General features: G+C 31.3%; 2 protein-coding genes across 2 annotated transcripts in view; both read right to left on the reverse strand.

Moving 5' to 3' along the window:
• Nucleotides 1-5,822: 5,822 nt before the first annotated feature.
• On the reverse strand, nucleotides 5,823-7,018 carry LOC105364302 (zinc finger matrin-type protein 5). Its single transcript, XM_011502195.1, has 3 exons — nucleotides 6,603-7,018; nucleotides 6,364-6,501; nucleotides 5,823-6,273 (listed from the first exon to the last, which is right to left on the reverse strand). The coding sequence occupies exons 1-3, from the start codon at nucleotides 6,727-6,729 to the stop codon at nucleotides 6,044-6,046; spliced, it is 495 nt and encodes a 164-aa protein (XP_011500497.1). The 5' UTR covers nucleotides 6,730-7,018; the 3' UTR covers nucleotides 5,823-6,043.
• A 4,066-nt stretch (nucleotides 7,019-11,084) lies between these two features.
• igl (IQ calmodulin-binding domain containing protein igloo) overlaps nucleotides 11,085-24,793 on the reverse strand; it is a 99,663-nt gene continuing 85,954 nt past the window's right edge. Inside the window, exon 4 of the mRNA XM_011502197.1 lies at nucleotides 11,085-11,850. Within this exon, the coding sequence (XP_011500499.1) occupies nucleotides 11,707-11,850 (144 nt within the window). The 3' untranslated portion in view covers nucleotides 11,085-11,706. The remainder of the gene's footprint in view (nucleotides 11,851-24,793) is intronic.

The following is a 24,793-nucleotide window of genomic DNA, read 5'->3' on the forward strand; positions in this document are numbered from 1 at the left end:
TAAGTGTAAGGTGTTAGTGCTCAAACGATCTTGATAAAAAAAGAAATTGTTTTTAGCGAAGGAACGAGATTAATCGAACGAAACGTTGAATTCCCAAGCGTGAAACATTTAAATAAAATATTCAATATTCGTTCGAGTTCGAATATCAATTGGAACGATAGTCCGAGAAAAATTTGCGCGTACGTATTTTCCAGTCATTACGATAGACTTAAGTCACTTTGCGCTAAGTATCTTTTTCCATTTCATTTCTTTTGTTTTTGCACCATCCTCGTATCTCGCACGGCTCATGCGTTTCTCGCATACCGCGTAAAGGAGGATTGATCGTCCGATTAGGTAATTCGGAATGACCTTGCACCCCTCCATTTGCCGATTATTTGTAAAATCACGCGACCAACTGAAGACGATCGAGCAATTTAAAAAATGCTCGTGGCCGTGTCTCTGTGTCGTATTTATAGTCGCTGGTGTGATCGATGTTTTACGCTTCGCGGTGACGATAGCTTTGGAGATAAATAAACTCGGATGTAATGTAGGTTTACCAATAATAGACAACTCCTTCATTATTATAATATTCAATTTATTTTAATTGAATCCGAATGAGAACTTTATAAATTTCTCTGAATTTTAGACACAAACAACCTAATAGATAATGAGAATCAAAAGAGTCGATATAGTATTTCATCAACTTCACATTTCTATACAAATTGATAATTTAATTTATATAAATTGGAGTTTAATTGATTGAAGATCATATAGACTTATCGCTTGAGGTAGTAAATTTGTTACGATTCTACAAATACATTGTTTAAAAATATTTTCTGCCATTTGAATTATATAAAAATAGTTGTCCAATAGTTTGAATCTTTATTATTGAAAAATATGAGACTGTTTGTATGTTTCTAATACACTTTGATATACACTAAGTAGTTTGCACACATATTAACGACTTTAATTGAAAAACAAAACTAAAAGACTTATACAAAAAAAAAAAAAACCTTAAAATATCGTCGAATTGTTTGCATCAAGTTTAATTATATTCATCCAATTATTTGTCAACAAGTAAAGGGAGGCAAAATTTAACTTTTTCAAAACAAAATAAAAGAAATAAAAGAAATACGCTACTGCCTCAAAATTAGTAGTGATAATCAATAAATTCAAAAATAAAAAAACTAGGTACTTTATGCATTAAATTCCAAACTAACCTGTTATTCAAGTTTGTTCATCAATTCGTTAATCTAGTCAATATAAGTCAAGCTCAATAAAATTTAAATGAAACTGCAAGTAGCGAATGAATATCTTTAAGTTGGACTGTGTAAAGCTTAATGTATTTTTTCATTTATACAAAAAAGTATAACCTTGTCATTTGGTAAATAACCATAATTCATAATTAATGATGATGCGACGATAAAATTGAATTTATTCTCTTCAAATACCGGAAATAAATCAAAGTGTCTATGAACAAATATGTTTATTTGATAATTGTACGATTAATCGTGTAATTCAATGAAAATTGGCTTTATCATTACAAAGGATTTGATATTACGTGTGTAAGCTAATAACACCCATCAAAATTTTAATTTCCAAAGAATTAATTATATTTGTTAATTTCGGAGATAACTTTTAAGATAATGGATCTAGAAAATTATTCATTCAATCGTCATTATCTGTGACAAATTATAACTTTATTAATTAAATGCTTATATGCAGATAATAATATACGTAATATATTTATAATATATCCTGCGACATTTAAAATGTGCTCACTCGATAGATACTGCGAGAAGATACTTTTTGCTATTGCTTTCCGGTTTACGCTGTTTACGAAACGATAATATTCAGTTCTGAATGATAATATGATTTTATCTTCAATTGAGTCTTTAGGTAAATATTATCATTTCATAAATACCGTAATTGTAATTTTCAATGTTCAAAAAAAAAAAAAAAAAAATAATAAATAAATAAAATAAAATAAATAAATAAATAAATAAAAATAAATAAATAAATCAATAAGCCGGAATTTTGAATCATCGACTTAGGTTTGAACCAATATTGTATTGTACTGTAAAATTGCTGTTATTGCTCGAATCATTAGCTTTTGTGAAAGTACATAGATAATTTTCTTGTCAAATATTTATCCTTTCCTATAGCTTAATAACAAATTTTCCTTTCTCCTTTATAGCTATAATGGATTGTTTGTTATTACTTGTCAACACCATTAAAAAGCAGTAATATTATTACAGGAGCTTGCAAGCATTGCTATTATATTTATTCGATCGGTATGTAGCCGTCAATTCGTGGACGACAAATAATTTTCATTTTAAACGATTCGAATTAACTCCTCCTCAAACATTCGATATAAATTTAACGTTGTGGCGGAGGGTAGGGCTGGTGGCCCCCCCCCCCCTGGGGCGGAGGGTGGGAGGGTTGTAATCTAATTTCTAATTAATTATAATTGCTTTGCTTTTATAAGTATAATTATAGGCATTTAGGGTAGACTAGATCCCTGATGAGACGATTACCAGCTCAAAGCGCGAAAAGCATGCAACGACGTGCATTAAAGCTTAATGATTTTCATGACGTTGAGTTGATTTTGTAAACATTCGATTAATAAATTCCAGTGTACGTAACGTAGGTATCGGCATATTGCTGCGATGCCATACAAATAAATATGTGTGATGAAAGCGCGCGCGCGCGCATACGCACAGGGGCGCGGGCGCGGTGGGGAAGGAGAGGGGATTGGAGCTCGGCGCTAAGAAGCTATATAATACAAATAGATGAAATATTCCGGCGAACCTAAATTTATCTTATCTATAATAGAAAATTACGGAATCCCGAACAATCAATCGTATATCAATCGCGCTTATTCTTCGTACACAAATTAAACGCGTAGATGAGTCAGCGAAACGACAAATTTGCTCTTCTTACTCTCCTCGATTACTCGTCATTGGAGTAAACAGGGAGCTGCCGATTACTACGGTGCAGCAGCCGCCGGACAAAAGCCTCGTTATGGCCCTGAAGTCCAGTGGCCAGCTGTACTTTGGAGGATTTCCAAGTGGCTGTTTGTTACTCAACGAAGCTGTCGATGATCGTCGAATAAAAAATCGCGAAGGAGAGGAGTGAAACGGGGTGGGAAGGTGTGTGTGCGTGTGCGTGGAGGGAGGTAGAGCGCGGGAAGATACAGTGTGACAGGGGGAGCCCGTTAAAGAGGGAAAGCCTGGACCAACCGTACGAGAGACCAGGAACGAAAATAACCGCCCACGCGCGCGCATAAACAACATTGGCGCAGCATCTCTCGCGTCCTCGTAAACAGACGTGGCGTGCAAGACAGCGGGACTCTCGATTATTCCCGATCCCCTCTCGGCTCCCTGCAGCCCACGATTCAACGCACCCTGGCCCGAAAGCAGAGGTCCAGAGATAGCGATAGAGATAGCGAAAGAGACAAACAGACAGACAGACAGACAGACAGACAGACAGACAGACAGACAGATAGATAGGGGGGAGGTAGAGATAGAGAGAGAGAGAGAGAGTAAAAAAGAAAGAGAACGAAGGAGAGGAGGAACGCGGCAACGTCCGGGTCCCTCGTGGCCTCGGGCGATCATGCGAAACCAAAGTGCAACTAAAAATACCGGGTCAGGCAGGAAAAGTGGAGCTACGTCGCCGCCTTCTCCTCGACGCCGGCTTCCGACGATCTCTCCAGCTCTTCAGGCAGCAGCCCGGATGAATTCGGAGCCACGAGCGGCTCCTGGCCACGGCCGCTCCTTCGCCTTCTGCCCGGCAACAAAGCGCATCGCGAATCACGCACGCGCGCACGCACGCACGCACGCACTCACCCACGCGCTCGTTCGGGCTGGAGCTGTTGAAGCTGCCGCTATTGCTGCTGCTGTTGCCGAGTCTCTGCTGCGGGCGCACAACGACCGGCGCACCGACGGGTTTACACGATACTAAAAGCGTCGCCGTGCGCACAAGGGGGACTAGCACAAACGCGCTGCCTCCCCTCGATCACTCGCTCTCTCTCGCTCTTTCCCGCTTGTTCTTAGCGCACAGCCACGTCGTGCCGCGCACACGTACGTGAGTGCATATTAAGAGGGTCCGCGCATGCAGTCGCGTGTGCGTGCGCTGGGCTTCATAACGTGCATATCGCACGAGCGGCGGCTGCGATCGGAAGCAGATGCGAGAGAGAGAGAGAGAGAGAGAGAGAGAGAGAGAGAGTGAGCGAGAGCGAGTGAGTGAGGGAGCGAGTGAGGAAGCGACGGTGGAGGGAGGTTGGTTGGTCGGGCGGGAGGGAAAGAAAGGAAGAGCGAGCGAATACGACGGTGGCAAAGGGGCCCGAGAGGGGCAGCAGATGGCTCGGCGAGATCGGCCGAACGCAATCGAGTTTAACCGAGACTGACGGGGCCTCAGGCCTGGATATATAGTTTGTCTTTTGATAAATCGGGGAGGATGAGCTCGAAACCGTGAGTAAGAGAGAGAGAGAGAGAGAGAGAGAGAGAGAGATAGAGATCAAGGTATTGTGTTCTTTTATATATAAAGGCAGATGGAGTAAGCGGCAGCCGAAAAGGATGAGCAAACAATTGCAAAGGAGCCGTTCGCAAGGGCGCAAATCTTTCGCAAATCTACCCTCACCAGACTTGTCCCTCCTGATTAATTAAACTACGATTGACGATTCGACAAAAGCGGATAGCACTTGCCTTTGACAAACACGAATCGTAGTTTCGGCGTTCATCCTTTAAATTCCAGTCTCGCGTTCTAAATCATTCCACGGACCTTCGTACTTTGGTCCGCACTTACAGTATTATTTCTTCCTCGAATTCGATTAGTTTATTCGATTGCTTAAACAAGGTAGCATATTTATTTTTATTTATTTATTTTTTTTTTTTACATTGCGTTTAAATGTGCATGTTATATAATCTATGAAGTATCGTTGTTTAAGGGAGAAATCAGAAGTGATTATGGACAAACAAAATGAGCTTACGAATAGAAAGAAAATTTAAATGTGCAAAATGAAAATTGGGCGAATCGATGAGGCTACAAATTTAAAGACTGTAAGAGACATTTAATTTATTAACGATGTTTTTAGTAATAATATTGCCATGATTTTACGTGCATCGAACGGCGTGTTTAAAATGTAACGGCGGTATGAAGAAATTTTCGAGAAATCGCCCCACTCCTGCAAGCCAACGGACTTTTCGAAAAGCCCAACCAATATTTTCTGATTACAACTTCGACATGAAATCTCGATATGCTGCTGTTACAATTAAGTTACAATTAATGTGCTTGGGAATTAGCCGTGACGAATAGTCCTGGCTCGCACGAGCGAAACGCAGTAATAAATAATAGCCTCCCGTAATAATTAGAGGACAGGGAAAAGCGAGATTAAAGAGACGGGAGGAAAAACGACAGAAGGAGAAGTAACGAAGAGGGACGAGCGGAAACGCGAAGTGGAATTTAGAGTAGAGGCGCGATCACTGGATGTGTGCGTTTGCGTGTGAAACGGCGGTTGGAATTGCGGGATTGGGTGGTTGCAGGGGGAGCAGGGGGGGGGGGAAGAGCCCGTTGTGCCCGATGCAGACAATGCAACCTCTCTTGGTAACTTTTCCCTTTGTCCTCGTGTCCGATGGACCGCCGCGGGCACTCGGCACGCGTCCGTCGCAGACTCGAGCTCCAAGTTAAAAGCTTAGCAAGGTCATTTGCGAATAAGCGTGAATGGTATTCAATGGTCATTGTGGGACGGTGGGTTTATGGCGACTGACCGATGGACCGACCAGCCGACCAAGCGACCGATCGATCGATCGATCGATCATCATTTCATATGAGCACACGGATTCTAGGTTGTAAATAGACTTTAATCAGTGCTGTACACGCGCAATCGGAGATTGACGCGAACGTAATTATATTTACATGACAATATTGTACAGGACTCCTAACGATGACTGGGAGCTCATTTGTAAACTGTCACTGTCTAGGTTGCCCCGTACAGCCTAATATCACAATATCACAATTTGAATGATTAATTAATGCGTGCTACTTTATTGACAAAGTCTTAATATTATCGCCAGCCCCATTCTGGAAAGTCGGAGGAGGTAAAGTTCTTGTAGGTCATTGGCTGTAGCGAAGGTGGCAGATTTGGGTATTTTTTCAATTCTTCTGGCAATGGCCATAAATTTATATTGTTTTCTACAATTTCCTCAGGGTCTACGGTATCCTCAAAATATTGTTTAACAATTTCTTCTGGATCTGGATTGAAGGCATTCTCTTTCATTAACTTTCTTGTTGCGACTGAAAAATTTTAATTTGTTACAGATTAGATCGATAAATTTTACATGGGAAGGGATATTGCAATAATGACACTTTGAATGTCAACGATACCGTAATTTTGTAATTCTTGAATCTTCTCTGGAGTATAGTGAGAATATCTACACGAACCACCAAACGGACATTCTCCTTCTTTAATAAATCTCATACACAACTTTTTGTTTGCTTCTTCTTCTAAAATCTTCTCAGGATCTAAAGTCAATTTAAGGCTTTATAAGGCACATGGGTTTTCAAAAAAATTATGTAACTTGAATGGTATTTAATAATATTTTACCATCAAATGTTTTACTTACCTTTGTAAAAGTTATAATGGTCTTCTCTATTTTTCGTGTGCTGTAAACTAATAAGATGCTTTTTTCTTGCTCCTTGAGCATCCTTGAACGATCGATCACAGTAGTCGCAATAATAACGTTTACCCATTATTAATAACTGGGCTCGTAACCAATTTCTAACCTCGGCGATAAAAAATACAATGTGTTTGTTTGTAATTTGATAATTACCACGCAACTTAAATTTAAATCTGTGCTCTTTAAATTTATTGGCTTCAATAGAATTCAATAGAATTAGTCCCACCTGTAACGTATACCATTGGTTAAATAATAAAATTATAGCAAAACTCACTATTTCTCTAAACCCTTGAGCCGCCTTATCACTTAAAGAACGCTCACTTATAATTCCGAGTTGATTATTATTATTATTGTTGTTATTATTATTATTATTGTTATTATTATTATTAAGCGAATAAGTCGTTAAGGTTATAATGGTCATGAAGTATAGTACTTGTGCTGCTGGTTCAAAGAGTAGAGTAAAAATTGTTTGGTAGTGCGCCATCTATACAAAGCCATCCCAATATCCCACATAACCCGCTAAATTTAATTTAAAATAAGAACAATAAAGCAGCGATTCTGTTTTCATGAATGGCTTAAATGCACATGAAAATTCAAGGAAGTAAAAAGAGATATTTTAAACGAGACGTTTATTTGTTAGGTGATTAGTTTATTTTAAACAAACAGATTACATTGTATTTTTCATTGTATCGCTTAATAGTGTAATTACAATTGCTTGTTACATTTTTAATGTGTTCACTTTCTTTTTCTACAATGTTGTCAGCTCTTAATTTGAGTTAGCACCACGTGCATTACTAATTTCTACATAGGAATGGTGAATTTCTGCTATAGGAATAAAAATTAAAATAAAAAATTAAAAAAAAAAAAAAGAAGAAAACTGTCGTTCGAGGTGAATGATTTTAATAAGTGGTAGTCGACATTTTCACTTTTTCACATACGTCAACTGTATACATACGTCAACTGTATGCATACGTTAAAACTGATCGTTACTGAAACCAACATCTCTATCTCATGTACTTTGGAATACAAAAGAATAAGAAGAAGAAGAAGAAGAAGAAGAAGAAGAAGAAAATAACAAGGTTTTCAAACGTTCGGTATAACTTGGAAACTATTTTAAATTCTGATTCTAGATATTCGTCTATGAGCTCGCATGCGTGGGAGCTTGCATGCATAGGTACACAAGTGTTAATAAATAGAAAAAGGAGGGAAAAAGTCGATAATTGATGAACTTGTGCCTCTCACGGCTTTTTCGCTAATTAATCGTAACCAGAATGACAAACAAAGACAGCAATATTGCGACGTGGTTTTGGTGGTTGATGATTGGTGGCAGGATGTAGGGATAGGGTGGGGGGGGGCAGAGTTTTAATTTATTTATGTTTACTCGACCTGACATTTTTTGCGATAAATAATTAATAACATTTGCAACAGCTCGTTTGTTAACATTCTAAAAGAGCAAAGTGCACGTACTTCCGGGTTCTATAAATATTTCAAATAAGGATTTTGGTGGGTGAGTTTGGAGGCACCGAATTCATAACTAGTAATGATTTTTTTCTTAATTAGTTTATGGAGTATCTGATTGTTCGAGACGACAGAAACGTAAATTGACAATAAAGCCATTTATGTATGTTTTTATAATATCAATAGCTGTAATATAAAATTTTTCACACAAAGGGAATGTACGTTGCAAACACGAGTAAATAAAACTTACAACTTGATATCCGAGTGCAAATAAAAGAATGTGAAAATGGAACAAAGCAATTTGTACATTGGAGCTTTATTAGTTTTATTTAATTTTCTATGAAGTTTTTAGGCCCGCTAAAAACAAGCTCACGACGATTTAATAAATATGTGGAACCGGGCTGAAATTACTTGACGACTGTGAAATTTGTCATTTGAAATGTGCTTTAATATTACGTTCAATTAAAAAAGTAGATCGTACTCTTGAATCGAAAAAAACTTGTTTAATACATAGGTAATTACAAACATCTTAAAACTCGCTTTATAAATATTTGGTAAATAATTAATTAACAATTAACATGCACTTAAATTTTTCTGGTCAAACTCCACGGGCAACGCGTATTTATTTTTATCCACTTAAATAATGCTTTTAATCAGACATGGCTTTAATTATTATTTAAGCTAATCGAATTATTTATATAATAATATAAATTTATAATAACTAAAAACAAAAAAAAACAAAAAAAAAGAAAAACGAGAAAAAATTTAAAATACAAACAAAACACATAATAGTTCTTTTTAAATTAAATAAAAAAGGCATAACTTTTATTTAACGGTATATGGGCGTGCGTGTGCGTGTGTGTGTGCGTGTGTGAATGTGCTCGCGAGCATAAAGCCTGAGGGTGAGGGAGAGGCAGAGGGAGAGGGAGAGAGAGAGAGGGAGAGAGAGAGAGAGAGAGAGAGGGAGAGGGAAAAACACACACGCGCGCGCGCGCGCGCGCACGCACACCGAAACATTTTTCAGCATTTATGGTGTATATACATATTATATATCTGCATACATAATACGCACGCACGCACGCACGCTCTCATATTACGTGCGTGGGCGCGTGCATTACTACGCGTGTTTAAGGATTTACTTACTTATAAGCTAAAATGCCATACATCTTGGGCAGAATATGAATTGCTAAACGATATAGATAAATTGCACAAGGAATTGCACGACAATGATAGCGAGTTCATTGCGTAAAATCGTTGTACGGAACAATAATGTTTGAACTTGCGTGCGGTATGTATACAGGTGCTTCTGTGAATGCTCGTTACTTGCCTTTTTTGATACTTTGGAATACAGATGGACGTACTCGGTAATGAAGTAACGCGCGAGAAAAAGTCATTTCTTCGTGCTCTCTTATTCAGTTGCTTATGAATGGATTTTAAAAGTATATTAATATGCATTTACATTTCATCATTTTGTGACTTTTAAATGGCTTGAGATATTTCGCCAAGATTCATTAAACAAGTAACGGAATGATGATTTTGGTCGTTCGATTCCAAGTGAATTAATTGAAGACGTTGCTCTTCCTCTCTCATTCTCACTTTCTCATTATCTATATCTCCTTCCCCTTCTCCCTCCACTCCCTATCGTCCTTTATCATACCTTTATCATCCTCCTGCATTTCTACATGATATTTTATTTAATGACGCTTAGCCACGATAATTTTGAGGAATTTTAAGTTACTTTATGTAAATTAAAGTGTCTTGCATTTCTCTGCATAATATGTATTACTCGGTAAGCGTATAATTAAAAGTAATGGTAATTTTCGTTTTATCGTCGCAGTTTTATCGGTAGTTGCTTTGTTCATTTAAATTAGCATTTCAAAAATTCAAAAACGATCGTAAGACTTTCAAGTGATTATCATTTGTTACTAACATCCATTTATGGATTTTCAAAATGCCTTGGCATATAGTATACTAGAGAAGGGGGAGGCGACACTCATCGATATCTTGTCACATTGTGTTAATAAAGCTAGCTTGTACAATATCAATTCTATAATTCAATTCCTTAAATTACTTTAAATTACTTAAATTCTTTAAATTTGCATCTTTAATAATTGAAATTATAAGTCTTATTGAAATTAATCTTATTGAAAATAAGAAATTATAAGAATCACGTAACAATACGTTTATTTATAAATAATGCATGTGATCGAAAGATATTTATTTATTTTTTTTTTTTTTTATGTAACAATGCTCACGAATAACCAAAAATTGATAGAGCCAGAGCGATTGACATTCGTCGGATTAAGACTCGAGATTAATTCGGAATACATATATACGTGTCGCACAGAGAGATAAGCTTCAAGCGATTTTCCCAATGTTGCTAGAATGTAATATTTTCGCATATTATCGAAGGAATGTATTACCGATTGTATATTTATGTGATAATTCATGAGAGAAGGAAAGAAGAAGAAAGACATTTAGAGAGGAGAAAAAAATTTGTTCCCTTTTTTGCGTAAATCGAAGCGTAGCGTTCATGCGTCACTTCGCTATGTATTATATTTAGATAGATAGTCGTATGATAATAATTAATATATAAGTCGAATCTCAAAAATACGCAGGTACACGCATATTTTTCGTTTGTTCTATTTCCCTAAGTGTTCATTCGGGAGGAAAAAGGAGACTTTGCTTATTAAATAGGGAGAGAGGCGTGTAGGTGTGCGTAGATGCGCGCGCGCCTGTATGCGTATGCGTATGCACGTGTATGCGCGTACGCGTGTGCGTGTACGTACGTGTATGCGTATGTATGCATTGGTGCATGCGTGGATGCGCGCGCGCGTGTGTTTGCATTATAGGAAAAAAAAAATTTTTTGCTCAGTACCGTATCTAGGCGTGTTAAACTTTTTGTTTATACTTTGTAATGGGATTATCATTGACGGGACGATTTTATTTATATATATATATATATATATATATATATTATTGGGACGATCGACCGAGAGAATCCCCGACTCGCAAATATACACCACTCCGCTTGTCTAGAAATTCCCGTACAGTTTACTACTACGTTCCTATAGCCGTACACTGAAAATGTTATTGCGATCTCGTTTCAAATTCCTCATTCGTTAAAACTAACGCGCTACAATTCCGAAGTCAAAGGACAAAGTCGCCTCGTTTCCCTCGGCATTATATATAGAAAACACGAAGATCAAACTTTACGGCAAATAGATATTCTGAATTTTTTATTTATCAATTGTAATGGAACTAAAAGTAACGGATTTTAAGGGGTCGATTGTAATGGATGGCCGTCGCGATGACAAGCTCACAAAAAACATTAGCGATGTGTACGCGCGGTTCCCTACCTTCGCTGCCCCCAATTATGACATTGATACTACAAAATCATGGCTCTCACGGACGAAAGGCAAGAAATATTGAGAGTGATTCGTGCGCCCAATGTGTATGATTGACTCTCGTCCTAGTCGGCGAATGTGGATGAAAACTCATTTTTTGGTTTTGTTTCTGGAATGTACTCGGCGTGAATCTCTGCGCTCGGCGCCGCCATTCAATGTCTAACGACTCCATGGCCGCGGACCATCTATTTCTTCTCATCGACGTTAGGGATGACCACCTCCTGACGAACTTTGTGTCCCCGGAAGCTCGCCTGAATCTTCGTCGCGGCCTTGTGGAGATCGGGATCCGAGAGGTCGATGCCCTCTAACTCGCTCGCCGCGTTGGCCATCTGCGAAAAGATAAGATGGGGGGCAGATAATTAATATCGTTGATCGTCCAATTGCTTGGTAGGGGTGCTTTGCCTTAACGGCCGGGACAATCAAAATAACATTACAATTATGCAAATGCATGAATAATAAATACTCGGTCATTCAATTACGTGCAATATCGGTAGCTCTTTCGTGTCCTTGACAGTGAAATTTCATTCCCGGTACAACGAACACTACTAATGCCAAGCTAAACAAATATATATTGTGACATTGTTTTGTTTCTCTTTTTTGGTAATCTTTACTTTCAATATGAAATTTGTATCGTTTAAAGGAATGTTATATTAGTTGTTTGATGTTGTATAGGGACGTTACTATGCTTCCCCACATCCCTTTTCATCTCCAAATTCTTAATCTACAATCCGATAAGAGTCTACACGGATGTATGAATGAAATTGCTTAATGAATATTGTTTATCATTTACATTGTGCAAAAAATTCAATTATACAAATTAAATTTATATATAATTTATAGTACAATCTAATTGCACAAATCATAATTTGCTTGATAACTCTAAGATTATAAAAGACACGATTTATGAATACTTCAAGTTGAAAATATGTGCCCCTACTTAATTTAATTGAATATTTCAATATTCAATATATTAATAAAAGCATGGAGAATTTTACTAAATTTTAAAAATAATTATTAAAATATTCTAATAAATTATTTTTTTATATTTTTTGTGTAGAGGCTATGGGAATTTTAGAATCAGGAAATTATCTTTGCGTATCAAGGGTATGAAAATGTTGTAGTGGATCAAGCATATATAAATGCTATTGGGCATATGAATAGTTAAATCTTCGGAGTATATTTCAAAATATATGCGATTTTATATTAATTACATTTGTCGTTGTAATAAATATTTCTTTTAAAATATTTATTAAATAACTGTAAATTTCAGTTTTCTACCTACTATTAATGTCATACGTAGAGCATTTATTTCTACTAAACGAAGGTGAAAAAAAGAAAATAATTCTTTCCAAAAGTGACAAATAACATTAGACAATTAGATAATGTAATGTGAAAATAGAACGCAAATTTAGACGTAGAGAGTGTCGGGAACCCTATTCGGATTAGACGAGGATGAAGAGAGAGGGGATGATATTCACTAAGCGAACAGACTGACCGTAGTTCACTCACAAATTCCTTTATACAAAAGGACATAATTTTTTTTGCGAGTATAAGTGAATCCTAGAAAGCATTTTTGGAACAAAAAGCAAAATAATGTCCCGACCCTTTCTATCCTTATTTAATCCCTAAGATGTACATCTAACTTTTATTGCGACTTTCATTGCAGGCCGAAAAAAAAAATTATAACTTATATTTAGTAATACTAAATATACTTAATTAAATTAAAACATACTTTTATTTAAGTTCCATCATTAATTTATCAATATAATTTATATTAGTTTTTAACAGCAATCTTGCACAATTTAAATATCCTTCGATTTATTATTTTAAATAATGACTAAACGAAATTCTATTTTTACAAGTAATTTATCTTTAATGCCATACATACTAATACAATTACATTAATTTATAATTGAAAACACGAATATCATAATATTTAAATCAATATTAGCCAACATTAATTTATATAATTAATTGCTATCGAAGGAAAAATTAAATGTACATTGATATTTTTATTTGTATTATAATTAATATAATATCAGCAGAGTGTTTTTAGGTAGAAAGTTTATTATAACGTACATTTTTTTAAATTCATCGATTACATAATATACTATTCAATATACTTATAGAATAGCCTTATCTAATATACTAAATCACAATATATTCAATATACTATTCTAATATATTTATCAAAATGAGGGCACAGTGGATTAAATAAATGATTACATTTTAGCTTTGCAAACTATGTTGTTAATTTTCCAATTTTAGACAGTTTTATATTCTGTAAATATTCATAAACGAATTAATTAGATGATATTATATACAATACGAGATGCGGGAAATAAAAGAGTCACGAATGATAGAAATTTTAAAAATTAAATTTCATAAAGAAGATTGTTCGATTAACAATAAATTTGAATATCCATTTTTTTTTTTTTTTTTTTTTTGTTGTATTTTGTAGGCTTTCATTAAAAATATATTAAACAAAATATTCATATAAACATATTGAACATATGTAGTATTTTGATTGTATTATTGAAATTTCATATTTTATTTATATGCGATAAGTTAAAACTGAATTTATTATGAATCACTAAAAGCTAATAACATTATTAATAATATATCCTTATGTTTTTTTCTTAAATGAGTTGAGGTAGTTATAAGTTCAATTCGAATTTGCAATTACTTTTTTATAAATACACTCCTAAATCTAAATTTATAATTGCTTGTACTTTCCAAATATTAAATTTAACATTATTATAATGTTTCAAAAATATTCATAAAATATCCATAAAATTCACAATAAGGTATCATTTTTATTTAACATTATTTATGAAAATTGATTAATTAGTAAAGCGTGCTACGTTATGCAGAACAGTATATAATAAAATGAAATATTTCTTTTAAATATGTTATATTTTTTTTGTCCTAATCGCTAAATAAATATAATATATTGTACAAATAGAATTTTTAATGTAATTTAAGAGAGCTTCGCAAAGGTTCTATATTACATAATAAAATTTAATATAAATCATATTAATGAATATTATTTTCAAAATTCATCATTAAAATGATATTGCCGATATTATAAAATTATTATTTTAACTTGTTGACATCAAATGATCTTGATGGTCTTGTAAAATTGTACAATAACCTAATTAATTGATTATATATTAGTTTTGTCAAATTTAAAAATATCTTAATATACTTATTTTACACTTATTTAATATTTTAGTATTATATTAAATTATTAATTAAATTATTTAACGTGCTCTTACGGAACTTGTGTATAATTTAATTAAAAAATAACAAATAAAATATGTCTTCAAGTAGATCTATGTTGGATTTTAAAATTAATTTCATTTTAAAATTTAAATTACAAGATCTACATCTGAACTACTTTCTTTGTTATTACATTGTACATTTTCATACGTCATTTTCATTGAGCATTTTACGATGTAGGTTAGATGAAGTATATTACAGTAGTATCCCCTAGAGTGTCGAACTATTCCTCTTCCCCTCCAATTTCTCTTGCACATACATTTTCCTCCCTCCCCCCTCCCCCCTCTAACTTTCTTTTTTTATATTTTACCCTCGCAAAAATCAATAAGTCTATGTACGTTGTAAGGTACTGTATATTTTCCTTACCTTCACGAATTTTGCTAATACTTGAAAAAAAATCTCACCTACAGAGACGTGCTTTTGCTCACGGATGAATTTTCCACACTGCACAGTCTTCGTAATCTTATGCAGAGATGGTAACAATGACTCAAGGTAAAATAGAGTTATGAGTAAATCTTGTTTTAAGATATTCTTAGAGTATCGTATGTGAAAGTGTGCGTACGGCGGATATGGGACGAACAGAAAATGGATGAGGGATTGTGATCTTCATATACTATGAAAAATCGATTCCTCCTAGCGTATAAACCTCTTAGATTATTAAGGACATTATTATACGGAAGTTTATGCAATGCAAAAGTAATATGCGCGTATGCATGAATATATATGTGATTTTACTTGAATTTTCGATTTGCGTGCTTTTTTAAAGTAGTGTTCGTTCGTGCAGTCAATAGTTCTTCTTACAATGTATATGTATGCATTATTGTATTTTTTAAATTATTTAATCATGTATGATATTAGCTAGGGAACTTTTATTATCTACCTATTTCGAATGCTTAATTAATATTTATCTAGTGTTTCGCGTTTTGTTTAAATTATTTGCAAAATTGTTTTATTATTTGTAGATGGTAACAGTATTTGACTCATACTCATTCATAATGACCATGAAGGTATCTTGTTAATTTACATAAAAAATATATTATTCTATAAAATGCAATAAATTAGCTAAAGTTGCGTAGGAAATAAACTTATTGACGTATATTTCAGAGGCACTTGTGCACTTGTATGCAAGACGTAATAAACAATTGATTTAGAATCTTTTACAACACGTATGCAATAAAGAACATTCAGTTATAAATAATTGATTTGTTTTTAATAATAAAAATTTAAAACTTATCTATATTCTTATTTTGAAAAGTAATTAATTATATATCATACTTAATAAATTTACATGGATTTTTATTTATTGCGTAATTCAATTTATTTTTTAATACAATTTTGATGCGATTTAGATGCAATTTTTATAAAAAATATTTATATAATGAATTATTTTTATTATTAATACAATATATATATATATATATATATATATATATATATACACATATAATGAATAAATAAAAAAAAAGTTATCTTTTCGTTGCACATGCATGCGTACCTATAAAACTATGACAGACTATAACATAAAACTAGACACGAGCATATATATTTTTATATACGTACTTTGTCATTCGATATTATATTTTTTACAAATCCACATGATATTTAGAAAGAATAGAAAATAGTAGTGCTAATCCAATAAAATAAATACCATTTTAAAATTCTCTAAAACTAAACTTTGACCATATTCTAAAAATTTATTTATGTTATATATATGCTATAAGTTAAATAAATAATACTTTAATGACTTTTCTTCAGAAGACCTATACCTAATTGTTATAACCTATAAAATCGAGTAAAGTAGGCCAATCTACTACAGAACTAGGAACGTAACATTCTATATGAGTCTTAAAGTATTATATTCCACAGAAGTCTAACGCAAAATTTTAAGTAAAATTTTTTCTGTTTTTGTGTAACAATAATAAATAAATTGTAGTTCGAAGGCCTTGAACACTGATTATAGCGTTCACTTAATTGAATTAATTTGGCCGTTAAAAGCTTGTAAAGTTAAATTACATGTACTATTTCATATTCCACTATAACTATAATAATAATAATGAAAAGTATAAGTCTTATAAACAATCTTAAAATGTTTTATAATGATTTAAATATTATAAAAAAATTGATATAAATTGTATATAGTGCTTAAATGGTTATAAACTAACAACTTTGTAAAACATATTCTGAAATAAATGTTGGAATTAAAAAAATTATTAATGGTTTACGACAGTACCATTTATAAAAAAAAACCTGACGTATTGATTGAGAATGAAAAAGTCTTATATATTCTATATACGAATTAATTATAGGACCAGAATATTTGTAATATGACAATTTAATTTTGAAATTTTTTCTTTGAGAATATTGTTATTTATTCTTTATTAAGCTATACTTTTTTTAATTGTTTGAAACATTAAAAAAATGCACCTTTCAATTAGCAATTTTATATCCATATGGATATTTTTATGATTTCAATATTTTCAAATATTTACAAAATTTATTAAAAATAAAAATTTTTTAACATAACAATATTAAGAGCATTTAATTGAATACAACGCAAAGATATTTTATGGATTTCTTATTATAATTCATAAGACCGAATATTTGAAATATTGAAAAAAATGTTTTCACATATTTAAATATATTTAATATCTAACAATATATTTTAATATATATATATATATATATATATATATATATTAAAATAATAAATTTTAATGAAAATCTATTAATGAGTTAAACATTATACAGAAATACGTAAAATTAATATGATAAAACGATAAAACGTAAAGATTACAAATTTTCGAATTAAATATAAATTTGGTTTTATTTACAAATGTTGAGTACCACTAAAAATTTGTAGTTGTATAAATTTAGTTTGAAAAATTAAGAAATAAAGTAAATAAATAATCAAAATTACATCAATCACAAATTTTGCTTTTAAAAAATAAAATTTTGTTAAATGTAAGTAGCTTACTCTCAGGTTAATGTCATACATTTTTACGCCACAGATGAGTTATTATAGCTATAACTATAGTTATTGTAAAATTCTGCATAGTTTTCATTTTTTGACAGGGATATTGTTATTTTTTGAGCTTTTTGTGAGTCCGAGGTAAAAAAGGCCGTCGGAGATCGTAGGGTAAAATTGAAAAGTCGAGATTTCTGAAATGAAAGGAAATGGAAGCATAGGGAGAGGACAAGAGCTGCGAAAAAGAAAAGGCAGAGAAGAGAGATAGGGCGATATAATTGGCGATGTGGAAGAAGCGAGAGAGAAATAGGGAAAAACGAAAAAAGTCACCGATTCCACGCAGTCACGAGCAAATTGACAATGACTATCAAGCTGCACCAGTTGTGACGTAGAGGACTGGAAAAATGAGAAAGTCAATGGCAAAGGCGAAAGACACGAGGGGTAGTTTCACAACCGAATCGACACTACCTCTGCATTTCACAGAGAACGACCTCATCAGCTTTTCGCGTTTTCGCCGCTTCGTTGTTCCTTTGCTTTTATCACGGATACCATCATTTAAAATGCAAATTCAAGAATCTTAAGCTCGAGCTGGTTTTGTTGAAGTTAATGTAATCATTGTGTCCCTTTATATTTTTAAATGGCTGCTGGATTGTACAAAACGAGATGATTTTATTCAAAATATATACATAAGAAATAACATTTAATTACAAATTATTATAAGAAAATTCACGGTAAAATTTAAATAGCAGAAATGTCGGACATTGCATATTTTATACATTGAATAAAGTAAAATGAATATTTTTATAATTCTCTTCGATTTTTTTGTTATGACTTTATGTATAGGCAAATGTTTATGTTCATAACTGGAAATATTCTATTCTTCTTACGCGAGTACATGGTTTAAAATTAGGGAGGGGAACGAACAGAGCAAACAATATATTTGTACAATTATATAATTATATTATTAATAATAATTATTATTAATATAGTATTATGCATTTTAATTATATTCTTAGTTAATATTCTAGTTTCCCTTAGTAAACAAAACGTTTTCAATTCTTTGGACTTCATTGCTTTATGCGCCGTTGCTTAAAAGGACTTAACTATCGAAGAAACTAATGCCAATGAATATATTGCAGTTTCTCATTATCCAAGTCCCTGAATATTTTAATATGTGCAGGATGTAAGGACATACGTGTCGAATTTATCACTTTCTCGTTGCCTTTAATTAATTCCTCGACTTATAGTCAATTCTCAATCAAACAGATTCTGAGAGAAAAAAATCTTGCAATAAAATTATTGAACTAATTGGAATAAAAAACTTAAATAAAATTCATTATTGAATAGTTAAATGATAAATCTGTCATAAATCAGATTATAAGAGAAAATGATTCCATGCTTATTACTCTTATTCAATGTTTATTTTAAATTAATTATGGTTTTTTGCCGTTATTATTATTTTAATTATTAGGTTCAGAGATTTACAATAGTATTTAATCTCTCAAGCATTTTTAATATTTTGCATAATAATTCAGTAGTATATAGCTTAAATCGATCGAACCAATTATTATTGAACAGCGTTAATGATCATATTGTATAACCTTAACAATTAATATTAAAATATTTTTTCATATTTTTTTTTATTACGATACTTTAATTTTACTATACTACAATTTTAAAGAATTATTACAAATATTATGTTATATACTAATTGTAATATATATATATATATATATATATATATATATATATATATATATATCGTGCAATATAAACTGAATAATACATTACTATTGTAAATATTAATAAAGCCATAATTTATATATTATAATTTTATCTCATATAAACTATAAAAATGAGTGTAAAAAAAATTAATTACTTTTTTTATTACGCTGCAAATTCTTAGTATAAAATCTAATTTTAAACCTCTAGTATCAATAATAATTTATCAGAATTAGCAACAATTGACTTCACAAAAGTTGAACTATTATTAACCTGAAAATATGATTTAATTTTGAATGCAAGTAGAATAAAGTATATTTATACGTTAAAATCGATTTTTTTAAATCTATTATAATTTAAAATTTGTTTTTATTCAATAGCCATTTACAAAGAATATTGGAATGCTTTGCCATATTTTGAATGGCTATCTGTAAAATGATACCCTATTTATTGTTATAAAATATATCAAAAATATATTTCATAAATGCGTGAAACAAATCTGTGAACTGGACAATGAACTTCGATTCACTTAATAAAGTAGGTCTAAGAATAAATAGGGTTTTGAGGATTTATAGGATTTATTGGATAAAAACACAATTCAATCGCAGAAAGTAGATTCATATTTATAGTCGATAGAGAAAAGCAAAAACTAAACTAAAAAAAGCAAGTGGTTTTAACATTTTTCCCGTCTTCAAAGAAAAAAAATCTTATTATTTTGTTTAATTTTGTTACGATGTTATTTAACAAATATTCTTTTAATTCAAACCTATAGTTTTATAAATTGTTATAATTCTTAAATTATACATATAAAATTATATATAAATTAAAAAATTGCATTACAATTCTTCAATTTTAGAAAATCCAATAAATACCAATGCAGTTATCATTGAGAAGTTTCATCCAATTAATTTGAGCAACAACAAAGAATATATAATGAAAATTAAAGATAATTATAATGGTGAATATTTTTTATTCGTACATATCTCGTTAAAAAGTGAGTAAGTAAACATTAACAAATCTGATTATTTAATTTTCCAAAAATTTTATCCATTTAAATCACAAGAAATTTGTTCAACCCCTAGAGTGAATTAACTACAAAATATAGCAAAATATAACTAAATTTGTTTATTATATATTCACTTAATCGCTTCTTTTATAATTGATTATATACTATATTATATATATATATAGTATATGAACATTATCTAACTCTTGTTAATAGAGTAAAAAATAATAATATTGTTAATAGAGTAGTAAAGTTCTCTAAGAAAACTCATTGCAGAAAATCATCTACGAATAATATTTTAACAAAAAGTTTAGTAAGTAGAGTTTTGAGAATCAAATTTTAAACGACTACAACATTACACATCTAATTCACGAATTCTTTCACAGCTTTTTTCTGTCCTTATTTTTCTAATTCTCGTGACGAATATTTTTCGTGCTCTTTCTTTATTATCAAATTTAAACTTCGATTGCTTCTCTCGATCGTGTATTTTTATCATTGAGTCTTGATTTTTTACGCTCCATAATTTTTATTCTAATTGTCCACATTTCTAACTGTACATAGTTATTTTACTACATTTTGAACAATTATATATTATAAGTATTTAAGAATTGAATAAACATTAACTTCAGAAATGATTGAAAAATTAAACGATCGTTTTTCATTTCTACATCGTCAGTATATGAGATCACAGTTTTATTTTTCATTTTTTATGTTCAATAAAAATTAACATACTTTTAAATAATTTTGAACCGATTCCAACTACAATTAATTTAAATTATTATATGTCATAAAAAAGAGCTGAACAGATTTTAACAAAATTAAATAATATAATTCAATTTTTTAAATACAAATGGATTTTGATTATATAAAATGTAAAATTTGTTTTTCATTTGAAAACACTTTATATTTATATGTATTACATATGAAAAATTGGATTTTAGAATTTATTTTCAAAAATAAATAAATATATTATTCTATATTAAATATATACCTATATGTATTTGTATATATTTGTATATTTACAAGTGAACTAGTTTACGAAGTACTTGTACACTATGATTATGACATAACACACAGTTTTATCCATTATTTTAAAAATAGAAATAAAAAATAGTTACCATTACTGTACATGTTTTTATCGTACAAGTTCTACACATTCATGATATATGAAAAAACTTATAATCAGCTTGAACTTGATTGATAACCTGGTCGATATGTCAAACATTTTGTATTAGTTGGTGGAAAAAGAGTAAAATAGAGATCCATCGGAAAGGCTACAGGACTATACATATAAAACACACGTGGCGATTAATCAATGATTTGTAAAAAAAATTACAAGGTAGATATCCACTACTTAGTTTCTCAAAGTTGTTCCCTAGAATTATTTGTTTATATACGTTCGAAAGGCGTGTCCATGGTTACAATGTCAATGATGGTATAGATGGTCGCGCCTGAGTGTCGTGCCAACTTTTGCCGGTACGCTTTGGCATTCAGTAGGAAAAACTCAACTCCTTTATATTTCTTATTCCTGTTTGTACCACCGCAACAAATATTTTTAGCTCGAGCTGCAACTGTTTACTCCCTATAAATCAGCTGAGTAATTTAGCACATTTTAATATATAATCCAGCAGCCAATCAATTATTAAAATAAATGCTTAAAAGTCCTCGTACATTAAATGAAATTTACAACATTTTATTACGAATACAAAGGATTTATGATTGAAAAATGTAAGTTTATGTAAGAGAGAATATACTGAACATTATTTTTCAAATGACGTATATTTTATCAAGTGATATTAACCGGTTCCGTCCCTCATATTTTTATCAGTAAAGAAAATTTGGTCGTACTTACGTTTTGAAGCAATGCCATTCATTTTAATCTGTTATTACATTATGTATAATTCACGCGTATAGAGTGTCAAATAAATTTCAGCATATGGAAAGCAAATCACGACATAAATAATGATTATACAGCATGATAATTCATTATAATAGCTCACCATAATTTGATGCAATAAAACTTTGTTTTATTTAAATTTGAAAATTTGTTGTATTCAGATAGTAAGAATTATCATATATTTTATTTTAAGACTTTCAATTTTAAGATTTTATATATTTTTCTTAAAATTATGGTTGATAATTTAATCTAAAATTGAGATAAATTAATAAGAAATAATAAAGGCTTTCGCTGCTAATTCGCTTAAACGAATAATTTATTAGTTCGTTTTTATTGTTATTATAGTATTATTATCACTTTTACAACTTATCACTTGAACAACAATTAGTGGCTAGGTATTCTAAAAAATTAATATACTTACATAATTGAGAAAATACATTTTTATGAAAAGCACGATTAAAAAAAATTAAAAAAAAACATCATTTACCATTATATGCAATAATCTATAATTATAAGCGACACTACACTTTCTGTGCGTGACTAATTTCAATTTTTAACATGACCTTATAACTAGAATATTAATTATTCATTTCTCATAATTGGATATTTCATTACAAATAGAGATTAAGAATAATTACAAATAGACTAGAGAATTAGTATGGAAAATATTTTTATAATAGTTCAAATTGTATTTATACAGTTTTTGAATTAGATAATAGTATAATAAATTATATTAGAATTTATATGAAAATGATTTTATTTATAACTTTATGAATGTTCGGATATTTTCGATGACTCGAAACATTATTCTATTCAGGTTATATATATATATATATATATATATATTTTTTTTTTTTTAAAGAAAGTAAATTTATTAAATTACATAAATAAATTTTATTTTCAACATTTAACCAGTATCCATTATTTATTTACATAAATAGTAAACGAATATCGTGAACTAAAATAGTATCGAAAATCAAAATCATTATTGATCTAATTTCCGAATATACTAAAGCGGTTATTTAAAATTATATTTTAAAAAAAAAGACAACATTACAAAATTATTTATATCATCCTTTGTTATAAATAAAAATTTACTTTTAAATATCAAAATGTTCGCGTACTTTTCATCTCAGAATACTAATTCCCAATATATCTTCTCACGTAACATACAAAATCTTTAACATATTTATTATCGAATGTTTATATATTATATTCCATCGTCTCGCATTTGAAACGCAGGCATAAATCAATTTCTATGAAGCAATGATAAGGACATTTATCGGTTGCATGTTAGCTATTTAAATGCCAAGAAACAAGTATCAACAAATTTTTTGCAATAAGTAATGAAGTAGGCTAACAACACGTCAGAAAGGCTTCATGCAAAATCATAATACAATGGATTTATGCTTCTCTTTTGAGACTAAAGCTTTTTACATCTGTTATGCAAATGTAGACAATTTTATTTTTTATAGTATTGCTGAATGAACGTAAACATAGTTAAAGAAGCAAAAAGTAGTCGATGATAGAATGAGAAGTAAGAAAAAGAACCCCCCCCCCCCCCGCCCCTCCACACACACACACACGCGCACGCGCACACACGCACACGCACACGCACACACTCACGCACACACGCACACACGCACACGCACACGAGCACACTGAGAGTTTAATCAGCCGTGCGACTAGCTTACTATACCATTTACCTTTTGGATTTTCTATCATATTCCATATTACTTTCTGACCTGACTCTCATCTCACGATGACAAAGACGTCGCTGTGGTTTTGTCTTCATCCTATGCCTGCTGCGCTTTATTACACTTCAATCTACATGTGCGGGACATTTGCCTGGAAAGTTTGAGCAGCATCTATCGTCCTTTTCTGACCGCTGTGGGTTGATACAGACACGGCAATTTATTTTTTAGTATGCACCTAACTGCATTTTATTTTCCAACTACTGTTCCATTTTTTATTAATATTTATAATCTAAGCACCCGACCGACGACCTATCATTAGCGCTTCCATGCCATTGCGAGTAATTTATAGTGACAATACATGAATTTTTGGAAATCAAACTGCATTAATCGCAGTGCTGTTCTGTTGTATTTATTCTGTAATAATTATTAAGCATATTGCATACGTATTTTTGTAAATCTTTGATAAACAATGCTATACTCTTACAATATGCATATTTACTTAAGAGTCCATTCTTAGAAATGCTAATCTGATTGCCATAAAGTACTTAATAAATAAATTTTTAAAAATCTGAACTTTTCTAAATCTTCTAATGTAGGAAATGAAACAATAACATAATTGTGTAACATAAAGTAATTAAATAATAACTAAAATTGAATGTATTTGCGCACAAGGTGTGGTGTTACTTGTCACTAATTCAAGTAG

The sequence above is a fragment of the Ceratosolen solmsi genome, unplaced genomic scaffold (genome assembly GCF_000503995.2).
Source record: "Ceratosolen solmsi marchali unplaced genomic scaffold, CerSol_1.0 scaffold31, whole genome shotgun sequence".
NCBI lineage: Eukaryota > Metazoa > Arthropoda > Insecta > Hymenoptera > Agaonidae > Ceratosolen > Ceratosolen solmsi.

Excerpts from the sequence above, each read along its gene's own strand:
- LOC105364302 (XM_011502195.1), bottom strand. The coding sequence starts at position 6,729 with ATGGGTAAACGTTATTATTGCGACTACTGTGATCGATCGTTCAAGGAT. Across the intron at positions 6,502-6,602 it reads CCATTATAACTTTTACAAAG|ATCCTGAGAAGATTTTAGAA; the intron begins GTAAGTAAAACA and ends AATTGACTTTAG. Across the intron at positions 6,274-6,363 it reads TCAAGAATTACAAAATTACG|TCGCAACAAGAAAGTTAATG; the intron begins GTATCGTTGACA and ends AAAATTTTTCAG.